Raw genomic sequence first — 19,216 nt, 5'->3', positions numbered from 1 at the left:
AGAAGTGCCATGCTAGGTGTAACAGAGAGAGAAGACTCTGCAGGTTCTTCTGCTCTTGATTAAATGCTTGGTTTGAAACTTTTTGGAACTTCAGTGAGATGATTTTTTTATAGCTCTTATTAAATTTACAATCATGTGTTTTTTTCCATGTCTCTGGTGCCTAAAAGAAACCTACCCATGGAATGTATTTGGTGGTGGTAGCAGCACTGCCTGTGACAGTGAAGCTGCTGCCTCTCTTGACCTGAACAGACTGTTGGGCTGGTGATTCATTCACTTTGAGCCCATTCCTCTTCTCTCTGAGATCCTTGTATGGAGTTGCTTGGCTGTTACCACTGGTTTCTTGCTGGGTGTTTTGGGAATAGGCTGGCACAGTCACCCTCTGTAGTCACTTAGCAGCTGTCAGGTAGTACTGACTTTAAGGATTTGGAAGGGATTCTCTCTTGCCTTTTTTCAGTTGCACCAGATGATGTTCACTTGGCCTCCTTACTCAAAAATTCTTTGTGGCATAGAAAGAAACTGAGTGATAGGTTTTAAAAGTCCATTGGTCTTTATGCCGTCTGGCACAAATTTCTTTTGCAAATAAAATTGAAACAGAAAAATATTTTATGATCATTATTTTATTAGGCATAAATTTCATGTTCTGTGTTTTTCTGTAAAAAGAAAATTTAGCTGTTCAGGTATTTACTGCATCAAATGGAGAAACAAGATTACAGTGCAGGATACAGAAGTTTTTGATATCGCGTTCACTTTTTTTGCTTCATGTTAAGTAAACACAAAATATAAAAAAATCATCATTTTATGGCATGTTTTCACTATTAAAATGATTTTAATCTTTCAGATAAAACTGTATTGAAACTCTGTATTTAAAGTATATGATTTCAATAATGAAACTGTTGTTTGCTCTTAATTCTTGGAAACTTGATTTAAGGGATAAAGTTTGATTAGTAAAATCAGCTCTTATTCATTGCATATGGGTTTATAAATTACTTACAAGCCGGAATCTAAATTGCAATTAGCTATACCCACATCCTAATTAAGTATTGCAAATGCATAATGAAGTATATTTCCAGAGGGGGAATAAAAAAAAGGCAAGGATTTATCCAAGCATTTAAGTATTTTTGATTCTATATTTTAAAAAATTTTAAAAGAAAAAAATAAAGAAGAGAATGGTCTCTGGACTTAGCTAAATAAACTTTGCATTTCTGCTGCAGCTCTCAGGAATATCCTCACAGCACCCCACTAGTCAGGAATATATTTGTTCATGAAACCATATGTTTAATGCCAGAAAACCGGGAACTGGGAAATAATGGCTGCAATTCAGCGAAGTCCCTATGATCATGGCTGGTTTTGCCATCATAGTTTCTAAGGCAGTAAACAGGATTTCACTCACCTAAATTGCATGTAGTTTACATGCAGTGCTTGTGTTGATATTTCAGCATTTAAAATAGAGGGAAATGTATTTTGTGTATACATGTATTTACAGCTTCTGTCACAGTACTGCCACCTACCTTTATTTTTCACATAAAAGATTGAAGGTGTTTTGGTTAAGGCTTTATTTTTCTCAGAATATCCTAAGAAATCCTTTTTCACTTAGAATGTTGACAATAAAATCACCAGTTGTTTTGGGGCTTGAGTTTTGGAAGTGGCTTCTTAGGGAATTTGAGTTAAAGCTATGTCTTTAAAACAAGCTTTGTTAAACTGATCACATATTGTATTCATTTCTGTGGGCAGTTGCAGTGGATTTAGTCAACAATTCTAAATGGGCAACATATTTATGGCATCCTGTTAACATGATAATGCAGATATTTGGCAGCTTCCAGAGTAGTTTTGAGATTATTATATAAATTGAGCAGGATGAACTATTAAGTTGTATTTCCTGTTTCTGTTTACTTCAGTATTTATTGAAGCTGTATATGTTCTTTTCATTGATATACTGTAGTCTTTTGACACCAGGGTGAGAATGCTGGACAGCCACTGGCCTTTACCATGGCAAAGCATAAAATCAAAATCTATTCTTTCTTGTTGCTGGCTTCATGATTGTGTTTTGTTGGTGTGCCTTTTACAGGAAAAGAATTTTCAATCGACTTGTTTTTGAAATTACTTTTCTGGGCAAAGATGAGCATAGTGCTGTTTTAGAACTGTCCTTCTAAAAAGTGCAAACCCACTGATTTACTGGCATGCATTAGCTTTAGAGTTTAGCATTACCAGAGCTTTGACCACCTTATTGGAAATTTGAAACATGAATGGAATTCATGTTATAATGATATTAGCATGAAATCAAATAAAAGCTTCTATTCAAGAAGATATATTCAGATGTATTTAAGTATTTTCTTTTGAATTGAGGAGAGCTTACTATTGTGTTTTAGAGTCTATCAAGGTCTGATAGAAGTCTTGATTACTGTTTAAATCTCTCTTGTTTAAATGTAGTCATGTTCAGTCAGTGACTAAGGAGTGATCACAAAGAGGGAAAAGAAGATTTTTACTTCTTGTATTAATAGGAAGTACATACTTTGCCTATGAGCTTCCATGGAAAACCCCTCACCAAGTTGTGATGGTGCCAGATAAACAAATGAGATCCATGGCAGAGTGTGAAGCATGATGGGGAGAAGCTGTCTCTGAATACCCAGGCTAGACTCAAAGCTGGAAAGGATTGTAAAATGAGGATCATGTCCCATGTACAGAGACTCATTTCAAGCACTTTCCGGTGGTGTATGTTTGAGGATAATGCATACACAAAAGGGTCCTCAGCACTTAGTTAGGAGCTTGCCTTTCCTTATGGTACATGTCCTGTCTCTGCAGCTCCCTGGAGCAATGACTTTCTATACAATTTTTTTTTTGGTACCACCAAGCATAAAAGAGTTTATTCTTGGTTGTTTTCCTGATTAAAAAGTAAATTTAATGATAAATTACTGTGCTTTCACTGAGGTACAGCTGTTTATATGTAGCAAATGATGATGCAGATCACTATGTTTAATACCAAAGTGGCCTTTTTGATGTCATTATTTACAACCATGTATCCCTCTATGCAGGGGAAAAAAAAGGATATATTAACAATTTTTGAATAGAAACAAAGGTGAAATACTTAGTGTTCTCTGAGTATTGCTGTTAAATTTGATAACATAGCATCGTTTTGTTTTCATGCACTTTTAAAGGGAATTCTGTGATCCTTTTAACGTGACTTTTCTGATTAATTACCTTGCAAATCTAGTTCAAATATAAATAGTTTGTAAGACAAGAAGGTGCAGTCTTTCCAACAGTTAATATTGATAAATAGAAGTGAAGTGTGGCTAGTAGAAGGGAATTCAGAAAGATTTCAGTGGACCTGACATAATACATGTTTTGACTCCTATGGCTGCCTGCTTGAAACTCCAATAAATTAAAACAGCAACACTAATCAGTAAGTTAAGGGATGCTGCCCATTGAATCTCTGTTCTGTGAACAGTAGTGTAGAGCATATCCCCTAAATCAAGATATTTATTGATTGTTTGTGTGAATGGTAATCAGGTTTCCCATTGGACTCCATGATCTTAAAGGTCCTTTCCAACCTAAATGATCATGTCACATGTTAAATAACTGTTACAGGTAAAGCTTACCATCATTGTCTGTGTTCTGATACACATACTCAGATATGCAATGAAGATTGAAATAAAATCTCAATATTTTTATTTCTAAATTGTTTTTACAACTATATTTATAATTTTACAGCACAGGAAATTTTGTACTTTTACCTTATTAGTGTACCTATTAGCTGTAGGGTCAGAGTCCAGCTCTTACCATCACAGTTAGAATCAAAAGTAAATATTGTTAAATATGGGTGGGCTGTTGTATGACTAACTTTCTGATTATAAAATCAAGGAGCTGGGTGGTACAGATCATGCATTTTAATTAGAGCTGAGGGAATTCTTGCAACTTAAATGCAGAAAATCAGAATATCTTTAAGATTTTATTCTGTGGAAGTGCATATGTGTGTTTCCTGAAACTTTAATTACTTTGTTCCTTTGTAGTCATGAGACACAGACTACTTGTTGGGATCATCCTAAAATGACTGATCTCTTCCAGTCCTTAGGTGAGTGCATTCATTAAAACATTGTGATTTTTATTCCATTAATAAAGGCTGCATTTGGATACTGACCATGTTTGAGTTCTCATGACCTGAGTGTAACAGCATTTCCCACTTTGTGATGAGACACACTTTGCCCAAAACCTAATGCCTTGGTCACTGTATTATATGTTGGCAATATTAATTCTGAACCACATACTCTGACTGTATGCTTTAATGCAGTACCTTGGGTTTTTTTCTTTTAACTTCACAAGGAATTAATTGTGCAATGATACAGGCTCTCTGTATGTTGAAACCAGAGCGCTGGTCTGCAAAGAACTAGTTTTGGAAATAAAATAGAGCAGCTACCTTTTCAGTAAAAGCTAAACATATTATGGTACAACTAGTACAACATGCCCTGATAGCATCAACATTTACTATGAAATCTCCATTTCTAAGGAGAGGAAGGGTAAAAATATTGTTAAGTAATGGAAAAAATGTTATTGTACCAATCGGTTTCTAAAACAGCTTACGGATATGTGACTGTCTCTTTTAAAGCACAGTTTGCAAAGTCATGGCATATAAATTAGAGTTTAAGCCATTTTTTCTGTTACTGTGACATTTGCTGCCCTCTGTATGTTATCTGATGGAGTTGTAAATTATTTGAGAAACTTACTGTATTTGAGCACTTATGGGAACTATGTACCATGCATAATACATATATGAAACTCTCCTGTATATGTATGTATTGCATGTGCTAAGATAGTGTTGGCATTTCTGGTGGGCCACTCTCTTTAAAGTCCTGGACTGTCAGAGTCAGGAGGCTTCCCTGAAGGTGAATTGGACTGAGGTCCTACCTTGTCAGGTTTTTTAATTTGTTCTGATATATCCTATTAATTCATTGCAGAGAAGAGGAGGGATATCAGACTTCTTCCAAAACATGAAGGTTTTTGTGTAAAGGAAGGTTATGGGCTGTACTTTTAGGGCTGTTCACGTTTCTGTTCTGCTGTTTCAGCTGACTTGAACAACGTGCGCTTCTCCGCCTACCGCACGGCCATCAAAATCCGCAGGCTGCAGAAAGCACTGTGCTGTGAGTTGGGCCTTGGAGGGAAATTGTTTCTCTACAGTACTTGGGGGAGGGTCAGCTTCAGTCTAACAACATTAACGGTGGCCCAGAGTCATCCTTGACACACTGTCAACCAACAAAATGGCAAGAATTGCCAACAGTAGGTGTCGTTATCGCAAATAAAGAAAATAAATTAATAAAAAAAGAGGTGCAGCAGGTAAGTTGAAATGCTAAACTCACTAAGAATCATTTGTATCTCAAATTTTGTTCTGCAGGTAAATTTTTTACTTATAAATTTATTTATGTTGCTAGGTATTTAAAAAACATTTCCTATTACATGACAACTATGGTTTAATTCAGCCATATGTTGCATGATTACCATGTACATTCAAAGTTTAGCAGCCTCAGAAGTGATAGATAAGGAGATCTTGTCCTGGCCTGTGGACTTGGGACTTCTCCAAGTCACACAGCAAGTACCACACTGGGAATCTGTGCTCTTTTTGAGCCTCCTGTACAAAGCAAACTGAATTTTAAAAACTATGGAAAATGAAATACATAAGAACACACACCTAACAGAAAAAAAAAAAAGAAGGTGAAGTAGAAAAAAGCAAAAGGAAACTAGACAATTTTTGAAGGAGATGTGGGATGTGAATGTGAGTAAAGGTTGCAGATTTTAGACCTTCTGAAACATCTTGGCAACAGATGATAGAAGGATGTATGATATTACCAAAATTTCCTCTTACAAATTAGGAGTCCTTGGCATGGAAGGACTTTTCAGCCCTTCAGGGTGAACAACACTGCAGGCTGAGTAGGAACACAAGAAGTGCAAAGTCCTCCTAGGGGTGCAAGCAGGAAAGTAGTTGCACAGGGTGATCCCTTCTCACCCTCCAGGTGGTTAGTTTTCTTTCCAACCTAGAAGACAGCAGTCTGATCTTAGCTGGCCTTCAGATATACATCATACTGAATGAAGCTGTGCCTGAGATGGTAGCTAGCTACTCCAGAAAGCTGGACTGCATCTGTGCACAGCACAGGCTCTTATCAGTACCTATTGCCAGTTCTTCATAAGATGTGGTGCCAGCAAGAACTACAGCTTCATCTCCCAGCAAGACCAAAGAACATATGAGCTTTTTGCTTATCAGTGTGCAGGGTATAAAGTATTCATCAACATGGACCTAAAAACAAAGAGCAAAGCAAGAGATCAGAAGGTAGAGTAAAATTCTCCTTGTGTGAGCTGCTGCTCAGGGAAGGAGCCCTGTGGGCACTTCGTTCTTTGAGGGAAGAGCAGGAACTGCTATCGTTTGCAAGGTCTTTTTTATTAAAAACTCCACAGTAATGCCTGGCTATTTTCCATGGGGTTATAGCAGCCTCAAATTTGCCATTAGCAGCTACATGTAGCTACTTGCTCCTGAGCCAGTCACTCACACCTGCTTTAGCAGTGCTGAATGATATGATTTCTCTTTTTCTTTGGGAAAAAGAGAAGGGGAAGAAATGGGCCTTTTGCCCATGAGTTGGTTAAAAGCAGGATTGGTCATTCAGCATGTTTAAGCAGATGCAGAATAGTACTGCAAAAATGCACTGAAACCTGTGTGGGCATCGTGCCAGAAATGCCATGACAGGATAATTGCCTGAATTTTATTCAGCCAGGTAAGTGCTGAAATAAGCAGGAATGGAAGTAATTTCCTCTGGTTGTTCTCCATGGATAGTGCCATCCAAAAGTGTTAGTTTACCTTAATTTACATTACTATAGCATCAGAGTTGTGGTTTTAGTACAAAAATACTGGAAGTATCTCTCCCAGGTCCTTCTGGAATGCTCAGGCAGAAATGTGAATGAGAGGTCTTAATGCCAGCAGATCAAGATGTGAAGTTAGCAAGCTGTCTGTTGAATTGCTTCTTTTTAGTGCAAGGATGGTAATGTTAAGCCAAATCCAAAGGCTACAATTTCCTGGCATTCCAAAGATTTCTGAATTTTCCCAAGCTTTAAAAAGGGCAGGTTTTGTGTGCTGTCAGTCTGTTTTATGAAGCTAATTACCTGCTTTTAGCCATCCATTAAGTACCTTACAGAAACAGATTGCAAAATAACCAGAAAACATAAAAACCCCAGACAAACAAACAAAAAACTCCCACAATTCAAACACAAGATAAAAGCTAATACCAAAACAAAACTAGCAAACTGGTTGCATTAATTTTTACAAGGTTTTCTTTGTCATTAAGGTTTCTGAAGTCATCAAGGATAGGTGTGGAAAGTGGCCATCTCTTAAGTTCAATATGTATGCTATGGGGATAGCAGGTTACCCTCAGCTGGCTTCACTCCACTCTCTCCACATCTCAAAAATTAGTCATGGTTACACTGTGAACTGTTTGTGGGTTCATGTTGGGTTTAGATATGCCTGTGAGCCTTTTGCAGTGTATCACATCCTTTATAGCTATTGCAGAAGATTATGCTGCAGTGAGTGTATTGCCAAACACTACGGCTACTTGAGGTCAAACTAGTGGCAAGGTGTTTTGCTGCAATTACCAGTCTGCCTCTTTGATAAATACATGGCTGGCGTTTGTTTGCAAGCCCAAGAGAAGAGCTTAAAATATCCCCAAACAAACAAGAAAGAAAATGAAAAACAAACAAATGTAAACCCCTGCAAATCTGATGCTGTGAGGTGAGAACGAATGTACCAATTTTAGTGCAGAAGAGAAAAGGCAAGGGCTGTGAGGTACTGTTTCTCCCTTAGCAAAGATGTGAGGAAGGGTAGATAGGGGAAAAGAGAATGCAACCTTCTTTTGGCAGATGATCACTGAGTTCTTGACAGAGTTGCTTATAGTGGTTAATGTTATCTTGCTCTTGCTTCTTTTTCTGTTGTACTTAATTTCTAGACCAAATAGAATTCTCCAATTTGCACAGGCTGCAAATCTGGGCTCCTTATTTAACATTGTTATTCTCTCCCTCGGCCCTTGTGAGACCCCACCTAGGATAATGCATCCAGATCTGGGGTGCTCAGCACAGGAAAGATGTAGATCAGTTGGAGGAAGTCAAGAGGCAAGCAGTGAGGATGGAGCACCTCCTATGAGGAAAGGCTGAGAGAGTTCAGGTTGTTCATCCTGGAGAAGAGAAGGCTCCAGGGAGACCTTAGAGCAGCCTTTCAGTACCTAGGGGAGGCTTGTATAAAATTGGGAGAGTAACTTTTTTAAAAGGACAGATTGTGATAGGACAAGGAGAAACAGTTCTAAACTAAAGGAGGAGACATTTAGATTAGGTATTAGGAAGAAATTACTTACTGTGAGAATAGTGAGACACTGGCACAGGTTGCCCAGAGAAGTTGTGGATGCTCCATCCCTGCTAGTGTTCAAAGCTGGGCTGGATGGTGCTTTGAGCAGCCTGGTCTAGTGGGAGGTGTTCCTGCCATGGCAGGTTTCTAGGTTGGAACTAGAAAATCTTTAAGGTCTCTTCCAACAAAAATAATTTTCTGATTCTATGATTCATTGTGATGATTGCTGAAGAGCAGTTCACAACATGTCAGAGATTTTCATGTGGATTTTTTTTCATTTGAGAGATGACATTTATTGTACAAATGTGTTACTGACTCTTCACAAACAGCTCAGAATGAACTTTTAATATACTCCAACTGCATGCTATGTATGTTGTAGCAAGCATACTAATACATTGCAATTATATTTTTAACTTAAATTCTTTGTTTCCATAAAAAAAAGTCACTGAGGTTTATACCATTTACTTTTCATCTTTTTCAGTTTTGCAAAAGGAGGTAGAAGAGCTCATTGGTGGCCTTTTCTTTTCACCATGCAAACCCCAGATTTTCACAATCACATTTGAATGGTTTTGAGAGCAAGACCCTTTTTTCCCCTTTTAAAATATCTATTGCATCACCAACTGCTTATAGAAAGAATTCTGTAATAAAGGAGATAAAAATGTTTCAAGAAAGCATAGCATTTAGTGTTCTGGACAACTACAATAAATTATCTTCCTGCTTTCTTTTAAGCCCTAATTTAGCAACTGCTATTCATTTAATCATGCCTTTAGGAAAGAATTCTTACCTAAGAATTTTGCTTGCTTTACATTTGATAAAAAGTGATAGTCATTTTGTAGGATTCTGCTTTACGGTAAATATGAAGAATCCTGTAAAGCCTCATGAATTCCCTGTGTGTGCATCTAAAATTGGGATCCTCTAATTACACAGACTACTTTAGCAGCTATTTTAATATTGTTCTGGGCTGTGCAGTGCCATTATAATGTTTGTATTCTAGGTTTTTTTTTAAATAAATAGTGCCCAGATGCTGTCGACTTGTCCCAAAGAATGGTTTGTCACTATGACATTACTAAATGAAAGCCACTGGGCTAGTTGTTTGCAGTGTTTGCTATAATTTGCACATAATTATTGTAAATATGTATTCACACTTTTTTTAAAAAAACTTTTTTAATCCCATTATTTTTAAAAATATATTATTAGTGGACCTGTTGGACCTGAACACGACAAGTGAAGTTTTCAAACAGCACAAGTTGAGTCAAAATGATCAGCTGATTGGTGTCCAGGATGTGATCAGCTGTCTCACTACCATCTACAGTGGACTTGAAGAGCAACACAAAGATATGGTGAATGTTCCTCTCTGTGTAGACATGTGTCTTAACTGGCTACTCAACGTGTATGATAGGTAAGAAAAATGTGATTTTTTTGTCACAGTGTGTACCCTCAGGAATTATAAATTATAAAGCCTTAGAAATTTCTTTATTAAAAAGTTACATTCTTATGTTTTTTGGTTTTGGCTCCATAATGAAAGTGCAGATGCATGCAATAAGATACTCAGTGCTGAGCAGGCTGTCCTGCTCAGCACTGAAGTAAGATTACACTGCTTTTATTCTACTACCAAAGAAACATTGAAAGTATTTCAAGAAATATGTATGTGAGTAGAGAGCTAGGACACTGCTTTAGCTGTGTTCCTACTGTGAATATTCCAAGGCTACCAGACTGATGGCCATTCAGATCAGATTCTATTTCTGCCATAGGTGGGGATGGGTTTTTCATGTGTTTTGCCCTTAGTTACTTGCACTCATAATACTGGCTGAGCTCCCTGCCCTGAGTCCTCTATCAAATGGAGGTTGTGGTGATCTCAGCACTAAAGCCTGTCTGATTCTGGAGGGTCAGCAGTGTCCCAGCTGTGGCTCCATTCCAGCACGTATAGCTCCTGCCATGGATCAGTTCTGAGGGCTGGTGTTATGTGGTGCACCTGCCCTTGTCCTGGCAGCAAGGCTGTATTTCCCAAGGATATTGTGTTTGCCTAAAGAATATTTTTGGATGCTTACAGTAAGAACTTGTGGGTTTATTTAAATACACATTTGCTGCTTCCAGAGAGATAACTAAGTCTCAAAACCATGAAAACATCCACTCCAGCAGCCCTTTGTGGTTTTGGCCAGTTCTTTCTGAGCAGTTTGTCAGTTCTTCCTTCTGCAGGAAATTGAACTCTGCCCTCTCTGCCCTGCCCTATGTCAACCTGCATGACCTGCAAGGAATCTGCTTTTATTTAGTTGTGCTTTTGAGTCATGAGTTTGTTGCTTATTTTTCATAGTGGCATTTACTATTCTTATCTCCCTTGTATAGTAAAAACTGGAGAAAGGCTTGGTTTCCATCAGCTCCTCCGTGCCCTGAAATGTGTCTCCTTACATTGCTTCAGCAAAGGCATTTCAGGACTCTTTCAGAGCTGACTAAAGACTCAGTAGTGCAGTACAGGTTGTGGTCGCTTCAATGTGTCTGATTAAATATGTGCTTTAGTTCAGAGCTGTAAACAAAATTACAGATTGGAATTTTTAAGCTCCATGAGGGTGGTTACAATTTTTTTTTTCTTTCTCCCCATTTGAAGTTGAAAAGAGCAAAAGTATTTCTTGAATAGCGATAAAAATTCTTATACCTGGCTTTGCAAATGGGAGCTTTTACTTGTAGATGTAAGCATTATCTTCAATATGTTCACTCAGTGCAAAATTCTAACAGTTCATAGCTTTTTGCTTTTTTCCCCTTAGGGATTATGTACCAGTTCTCCTATACTTCATGGATATTTTACTTTATTTTTGTTTTAGAGATGGGGAGCGAAGGAGGGAATAGAGTACATAGAACCATTTGTCATTTATCTGCTGGCTACTGGCATTCAAAAACTGCTGTTAAATATTGTGACATTTCCGTTAGTCGGACTGCTGAAAAATTAAAGGGTCCATCAAGTATTGACTGGGATTTCTTCCTGCATTTGTTTTTATTTTGGAGAGTTCTGTATTGTGAATAAACAAACACATCGCTAGGAAATAAACCAGTAGATCAAGTGAGTTGCTTGACTTAAATGTTACTGGCAATTTAGAATAATAGACATAGTAATGTCATAAACTTTTTTGCAGTTCCTAGCTGGGTTTTGGTTTTTTTCAGACTGAACACAAATCTACTACATTTTCTTTAGCTTACCTTTGCATCTTAACTTCGGGTAGAAGTCGGTTGTTTAATCTGTTCATATTTAAAATGCACTTGGTAAACAGCAAACCTTTCGTTCAATAATGTTTCCAGTTTCTCCTATTTCCCCTTGACTATTATGTTGAAAACTTAGTGTAGATAATTCTTCAAGTCCGTTAAATACTTGAGTCTTTATTTAAACTTTGAAAAATTGAGGATGAAGGTTTACTGAGAGAAAATTACATTTTATAGTGTGTTTCCTTGTTCCCCTTTCAAATTCAGTCCAGGAAGAAAAAGAAAAGGTAAAAGACCAGGCAACAATTCTAAACTGGAATATTTGGTTTTGTTTTCTAAACTAGCCTTTACAAAAGAGCTAATTTGTGTCTTGGCATTTCCATTGTATAGAGTGCATTGGTGTTATGCATATAAAATGTGTCAAGTTGTTAAACTGCCAACAAAAAGCATCTGTTAGTCACATGCTGCTAACCTGAGATTTAATTACAGATTCGCAGATTAATGGCAAACTGAATAGTTCTCCAGACTTAACCTGCAGATGTCTTTGGCCCTTAAAAAAGAACCAATTTATTTTTAGAAAAGGTCTGTTATGTTCTGGTTTTTTTTCTGACACATTAGGAATGATTCATTCTGAGCAGAGAAGAGAAGCACTAAAATTACTCAGTGACTTTTACTACATCAAGGACTCAAAGGTTGTTCCAGACATCAACATCTGCCCTTATAAACATTTTCCAAACTTAAAGTTCTTTGTTTTAGCCAGTCCATTTTTTTTTCTTTTAATTTGTGAAATTAGAGATCTTGATATTTACAATGAGAACTGTGAAGGAAGTTTTGCTCTGTAAAATATTTTGGCTAGACCTGTGTTTAAAGCATCCAAAAGCAGTAGCTGGTGGTTTTCTTTTCAGCTATATACTGTCACATTTGCTGAAATCTCTAGACATCATTTGTATAAAAAGGACTGATAGCTTTCAGTACTAATGGAATAGCTTAACACCCCTTGAAATGAGTTGCTTCTATATGTACTGATTCAGGGTGATGACTCATTTCAATTAGAATTACCCATAAAGAAACTTTTATGTGCACTGTTTAAATATTTTGCAATGTTTATCTGACTTCCTGTATTTCAACTTTTAAATTTTCTTAGTGTTTTTTTTGTTTGTTTGTTTGTTTGTTTTTAATGCTAGGATACTTTTGATAATGCCTTCTTTTAAATTGAATTTCTTTGGTACGTTAGTCTGAGAAGGGTATCTGTGGTATCTATGCTGACGTTTTCCACATGATCAAAGCTGTCTTTCATGCTCATTCTCTGCAACCCAATCTTCCCCTGAAGAATCACAACTTTGTTTTCATTGCACTCATACACCTGGCAGATTCTAACACCAGCCTGAATTAATATCCCAGGCCTTACCAGAGTGTCCATTTCAGTAAAATCTGAACTTCTGAGGAATGAGGATGAGATACCTGCTCAGTCAGCCTTAACTTTATGCCCTGGTTTTGACAGTAGCTGATGGAAGTTTTCTGCATGCATTCCTCTTGCATCCCCGGTGTTTATGATTGCTGTTTGGATTCAAGAGCACTCAGTGGGAGCAGCTTAGCAGGCTGTGGTAGCAGTACGAGGGCTCTGGGACGGTTCTGGCCCTCAGTAAGGCAGGAAAATTAGTTCCTTTGTATGACTTGTCTGTGGATGATCACGGGGAGGTGTCTGTGCTGACCTTCACTGATCTCCCAGGCTTCCTGGTGTTGCTGGGCTGTGCAGATATCTGAGAGCTGCAGTCCCTGCAGTCCTCAGCTGCACTGCCAGTGTTGTCTAGGCTTGAGAGCTCTTTGACAAGAGAAGGCTGAATGGCTCTGGGCTTATCTGCGTTCTCTAGTTTTCCTTGCTAGTACCTGATGGTTTTATGCTATTGACCCTCCTCCCCCAGGGACATAGGGTTCCTCTAGACTTCATGTTATAATTCTGTTTTCCAAGATTCTTTATTGTTTATTTATGGTTGCAATCTCTTATATTTAATTGTGTTGCCTGTCTGACAACTTTTTTCTAATCTGGCTAACTCCTGTATGCAGCTGTGCCTATCACTGGTTGTCCCTTTGGCAGTCACATGCTTAGATAAAATGCTTATATATACTATGTCTGTGTCATCACAACGCTACAGAATATTTGCATACCATTGTTGGTAAACAGTATTTTTTACACTTACATTCAACAGTTTAGTATTATTTATATCCTGATTAGTATATTTATAATTTACAGGTTTCACAGGCATCTGTTTTGACTACAGTATAGACTGTGTTTGCCTGTCAAGAAGTTTTGGATCCTAACTCTGTGTTAGGAGGTTATTTAGAGAAAGGAATAGATTCAAGCTCCCCTTCATCAGAGGAAAAAAAAAACAAACCGTGAGCTGTTTAAAGTGGCCTTATCAATTGATTTTGTAATGACAAGCATGCTTGTATTGCTATAATAAGTCTGAATAGTGTGCTGACATTTGTAGCAGATATGACCCATAAATTTTTATGAATCCAGAAATTAAAAAGTTTCTTGAATCTTTCCACTATAAGGCCTTGATTCTTAGGTTTTGTACATGTAGGACAATTAGATTGTTATGCTGCCATTCAGAAGCACTTTGCAAGACAGGCTTGTGGCAGAGTAATAGTCTCCCAACAGGTTAAGGGAGGTTATCCTGCACTTCTACTCAACATTGGTGAGACACATCTGGAGTCCTGGGTCCAGTTCTGGGCTCCCTCAGGAAGAAAGAAACATGGAGAAATTGGCATGAGTCCAGTGAAGTACCATGAAGACAATTAAGGACTTGGAGTAACTGGTGTATCAGTAGAGGCTGAGGGAGGAAAAGTTTCAGGGGGATCTTATCAGGATGCATAAATACCCAATGGGAGCAGAAGAGAAGATGGAGCCAGGCTGTTCTCAGTGGTTTGCAGTGACAGGACAAGACACAGCTGGCACAACTTGGAACACAGGAAATTTTGCTTAAACATATGAAAAGAAGATGCTTTTAGTGTAAGAATGATCAAACGGTGCCACAGGTTACTCAGAAAAGCTCTTCAGTCTCCATCCTTGAAGATACTGAAGTGGGATATGATCCAGGGAAACCTGTTCTACCTGACTGAGCAGGAGCATTGGTATCTGGAGGCCCCTCCTGATCTCAGTGGTTTTGTGGCTCACTAAAATGGGAAAACCTTAAATCATTGGCTTGGAAATGTCAGGACCACAATGTCTGTGGGGAGAGAGGGAGTGTATGTGGTATTTGGTTTTGGTGTGCTGGGTTTTTTTACTGTGTATGTGACATTACAGTGCTAATATTTATCTGTTTCCAAGAAAGAAACTAAGGGTGAATATGTTTCTCTTTTGAAAAATGTAATATTGCAGGCTTCGTAATTATTTAGGTAATTTATTGAGAAAATGCTCTTTGTGTGAAGGAAGTTTTTCAAAGATCCTGCAGAAATCTCCTGGAATCAGGAGAAGCTTAAAGCCTTGATATTTGTGCCCTGATCTTTTAGCTGCAAAGTCTCACTTTGTGTCCTTAATAAACAAATTATGTGGTCAGTCGTGAGTTAAATCAAACCCAAATGAATGTTTACTTTTTTTCTGATGAATATAAATTTAAAGCACAAACAACCATACACAGGAAGGAATAGGAAAATAACTTTATCAGGGTGTAAAATGAGCCATTTAGATGGCAAGGTATGCCAGAATGATGTAGTGTCTGTGATTGAAAGAGGTAATTTGAAGCTAAGCTTGAATATATAAAAAGGTGGCACTTTTACAACATTCTGGAAAATTGGGTCCTGATTTTCCAACTAGGCAGTAAAAGTAATAGATGTTTTTGATTAATTTGGCAATAATTTCTCTGTAGCTCTATTCTGTTTTATGGAATGAAGATACTGCTGTCTAGTGTTGCTAGATTAGATGATGTTGTAAAGACAAATGCATTAATATTTGTAAGTTGCTTAGCTAATCTATCAAGAACCCAGGAGTAAATTAATAATTTTGTATTCAGCACAACATTTGTGAAGTAAATCAGACAGCAGAGCATATGCTGAATGGATAGGGTAGAAAGAGATATGTAACAACCACTTCAGAAGTAATTAAAGTGTTTATAACTTCTGTGTGGCAGAAAGAACCAAAGTAAGGTTTGAGGTGATAATTAATTTAGTGTTATCTTACTTGTTGGTGAAAGATCCAGCTAACCTTATGTGTGTAATATATAGAGTTTAACTATTTTTTAGAATTTTTTTGCCACATCTCATATAAAGGCAAATTGTGTCATGTTTTTTTTCATGTTTGAAAAAAGAAAGAATTTTAAAGAATATGTTTCTGCACTGATCTTCCGAACTTCAAAATTGTCCTTTTCCCTGTAAGCTGGCTTTGTTGTTTTAGTATCTTTTTGAACAGCATTTGCCCTGCAGCTTAACATTACTTGCTTTGGTACCTACTTGTCTGTTCTCAAGTTGCTTTTCAGGTTTGGACATACTTTTTGTCATGCTGGACAAGATGAGCCTGAAGTGACATTGCTTAAAAAGAATGAGAGCTCCAAATCATTGAATTAGTGCATGTGATTGCCTCTTTATGTCCCAAAATTGTGTATGTCAGGACATTTTAAACATAAAAGGAAAAAGGGATTTAATTACTGTGATGTCAAAACTTGGTTTCATCTTACAGTCCTTGTGTTTCACACCAGGTAATAGGCCTTCCTGCTGTGTGCTCATGTATTTTTTTCTGTGTGTATCACATTAATAAATTACTTTCAGAACTTTGCAGAGCTAAATGTCTGTTCTGTTGTAGTAATACAAGCTGTTTTGACATGTAAAACCACTTGGAAGCAAGCTGAGCTTTTATAAGGGAAGAATTCTTAATGTGATTTAATGGTTTTTTTGAGATCTGAAGTATGTTTGAAATATAGCTCTCCAATGTCTTTGTATTATACAATAGACTTGAGTTGGAATGAAATAAAATGATGACTTGTCTTTATAATTTCAGTGGCCGAACTGGAAAAATTCGAGTGCAGTCCCTGAAAATTGGCTTGATGTCTCTTTCTAAAGGCCTTCTGGAAGAGAAGTACAGATGTAAGGAAGAATTTCTTTTACAAAATACTTTATGTAATTAAGTCATGTACAATGACAAAGCACCTAGCAAAATTTGTAGTAAAACATTTCTCATGCCTGGTGCAAGGTAGTTTTCTTTTGAATAAGTAAAAGAGAATTCTTTTCGTTATCACCAGTGACAATGGTTAAAGTGTGATTTATATGTTGACTGGAAAGTATTGTTGTCCATTCTGAATAGTCAGAAGTCACAGTACTGCAGTCCCCACAAGAAAAGAAGAATATAGCTTGGTGGAAGAGAGCTTGGTGGTATTATATTTGATTCTGTTCTCTCTTTTATGTGTATGTGTTTTGTTTAGAGAAAAAGCAAGTTAGTGCTGATTGCATCAGATTGATATGGCTGATAAAGCAAAGAAATACATCAAAATCCTGCCACTTTATTTAGTGGTCTATGAGAAAGACTATCTGAACTCTAAAAATGGTTTTCCAGTATATGTGCTTTCTGCCAGAATTGCACAATGAAAGTTTAAAATACGTTGATTTTAGTAATCTCATAAGCTTGAGAAATACTGAGTAATATAAAAATACTTCACAAAAATAAATGTAGGACCGGAAGAGAATTGAGTAACTTTGTGGAAAAAAAGCCCTGACAAATACAGAAAAGAAGATTAGGCACGATATAGAGCATTCTAGATGATGCGCATTTACATATTATGCACATAATCTTAAATTTGCTGTTCTTTACAGTAGTTTCTTGACTCATTTTGGAAACTCATGAAAAAAATTATAGAGAGTGAATTTGCTCCATGTATCTTTGGAGCTCTGCAAAAACATTTCTGCTTTCCTTAGGAGCATTTGTAAGCAATCTTGTAAGCTTAGTTATTAATATTGAACAAAAGTAGAGGTGTTTTATGCATTGGGACATATTTTGACATCTGAATGACATACTGAGACTTTGGGGTGTTTAGTTTCCTTCTGTCATTTGACATGTATGTGAAGTATATGTGAAGTATTCCATAATTAAAAAAGAGCTTGATGGACATACCTTTGCTCCACAATGACAATTCAGAAGATAATCTGCTGTTCTGTGTGAAATAAAAAGCTTTCATAAAGTGTAGGAGTTAGGCTGTGGGTGATAAACGGAGAACCCTAGGAAAATATGTCTTTAAAGAAACTCTGAAACCTGAGAATACTCCCATTAAATTGCTGTTGGTAATACTTTAGTATACAGTAGCCAAATACAGGGACTGAAGCAGAATAAGGAAATTACAAGGTCAGCTTCATATTTATGTTGTTTTGTGTTTAGTAACAAAATTAAAATGGCAGCTGATGGTGGCTACAGATTTTACATAATTTATGTCAACAAGATGGACTTTTACTCTAAAGGATGCTGTGAGAAGTCCTAAAAAATTAGTAGAGAATAAGTCTCAGAAAACTTTTGTACCTAGTGATTGTAACTTCAACCTGAAATACATCTGAAATCAAAGTAGTTGCTTGCATTCTTGAAGTACACAATTAATAGTTAGATAATGCATCCTTTTTGTTGTAACTTCAGCTCTGATCAATGTGCCAGGCTTTGATATCTTTGTTAGCTTTATTGTCCTTATGAACCTTAAAATTGTCACAGAACAGCCCTTCAATCCAAAAGAAATTTTGCTAACCAAAGAAGTGTGTCAGGTGCTGTTCTTTGTTTGCAGTGACTTTGAAGTCGGTGTTTTGGGGCCCTCTGGCACGAGCTGTTGCACACTCATCTTTGATATGAGCTCTTCTGGTTCTTTTGATTTTTGTCATACCCTATTAATCATCTCTGGTTGAGAGAAATTTTATCACATCTACTGAGTTTTCAGTCCTCCTTGAGTGAAAATTGTAATGGAATTCCTGAGTATTTTCAAGAAAGTCGGTCACTTGGAAAAAAACCAGGACCTTCAAGCATGGATGCTTTGCTAACCAAAGAAGTGTGTCAGGTGCTGTTCTTTGTTTGCAGTGACTTTGAAGTCGGTGTTTTGGGGCCCTCTGGCACGAGCTGTTGCACACTCATCTTTGATATGAGCTCTTCTGGTCTTTTGATTTTTGTCATACCCTATTAATCATCTCTGGTTGAGAGAAATTTTATCACATCTACTGAGTTTTCAGTCCTCCTTGAGTGAAAATTGTAATGGAATTCCTGAGTATTTTCAAGAAAGTCACTTGGAAAAAAAACAGGACCTTCAAGCATGGATGCTTAATACTAATTACCTGATTTTTTATTTTTCCCTTTCTTGAACCAACTCCTGGCATTTGCTTCTCCTTTTGACTGTTTCTTCTAAGAATTTCTGAGGCATTGGCAATCACAGGTTGCTCTGAGAGTGACAGCCATCGGATGGTTGTGGTTAGAGCCCTCAGCAGAGCACAGACTGTGCTAAAAATCCGCTAGCCTTGGGGAGGCAAACTCTTCTTAGAGTAGTTGGTGGTAAAATAAGCAAAATTTCTTGTTTTAAAAACTTTTGGCTGAACCCTTAATTATTTTGTAAAACTCTTGACCTGAATGTTTGCTGCTCAAGTGTTCAGCCTTCCTAGAGACTGTATGTTCATTTCCCGTATAGGTAGGATCTTTTAATTTGACACATTTTT

The 19,216-nt window shown here is 37.1% G+C and overlaps 1 protein-coding gene across 1 annotated transcript in view; it reads left to right on the top strand.

The window, feature by feature from the left end:
• UTRN (utrophin) overlaps positions 1-19,216 on the top strand; it is a 303,831-nt gene that overhangs the window by 243,065 nt on the left and 41,550 nt on the right. Inside the window, exons 58-61 of the mRNA XM_039706856.1 lie at positions 4,005-4,066; positions 5,055-5,129; positions 9,560-9,761; positions 16,545-16,630. Of these exons, the coding sequence (XP_039562790.1) occupies positions 4,005-4,066; positions 5,055-5,129; positions 9,560-9,761; positions 16,545-16,630 (425 nt within the window). The remainder of the gene's footprint in view (positions 1-4,004; positions 4,067-5,054; positions 5,130-9,559; positions 9,762-16,544; positions 16,631-19,216) is intronic.

Source organism: Passer montanus, unplaced genomic scaffold (genome assembly GCF_014805655.1).
Source record: "Passer montanus isolate IOZ18808 unplaced genomic scaffold, ASM1480565v1 scaffold2, whole genome shotgun sequence".
Taxonomy (NCBI): Eukaryota; Metazoa; Chordata; class Aves; order Passeriformes; family Passeridae; genus Passer; species Passer montanus.
The sequence above is the reverse complement of the archived record's forward strand: the minus strand, read 5'-3'. Positions and strand labels throughout refer to the sequence as shown.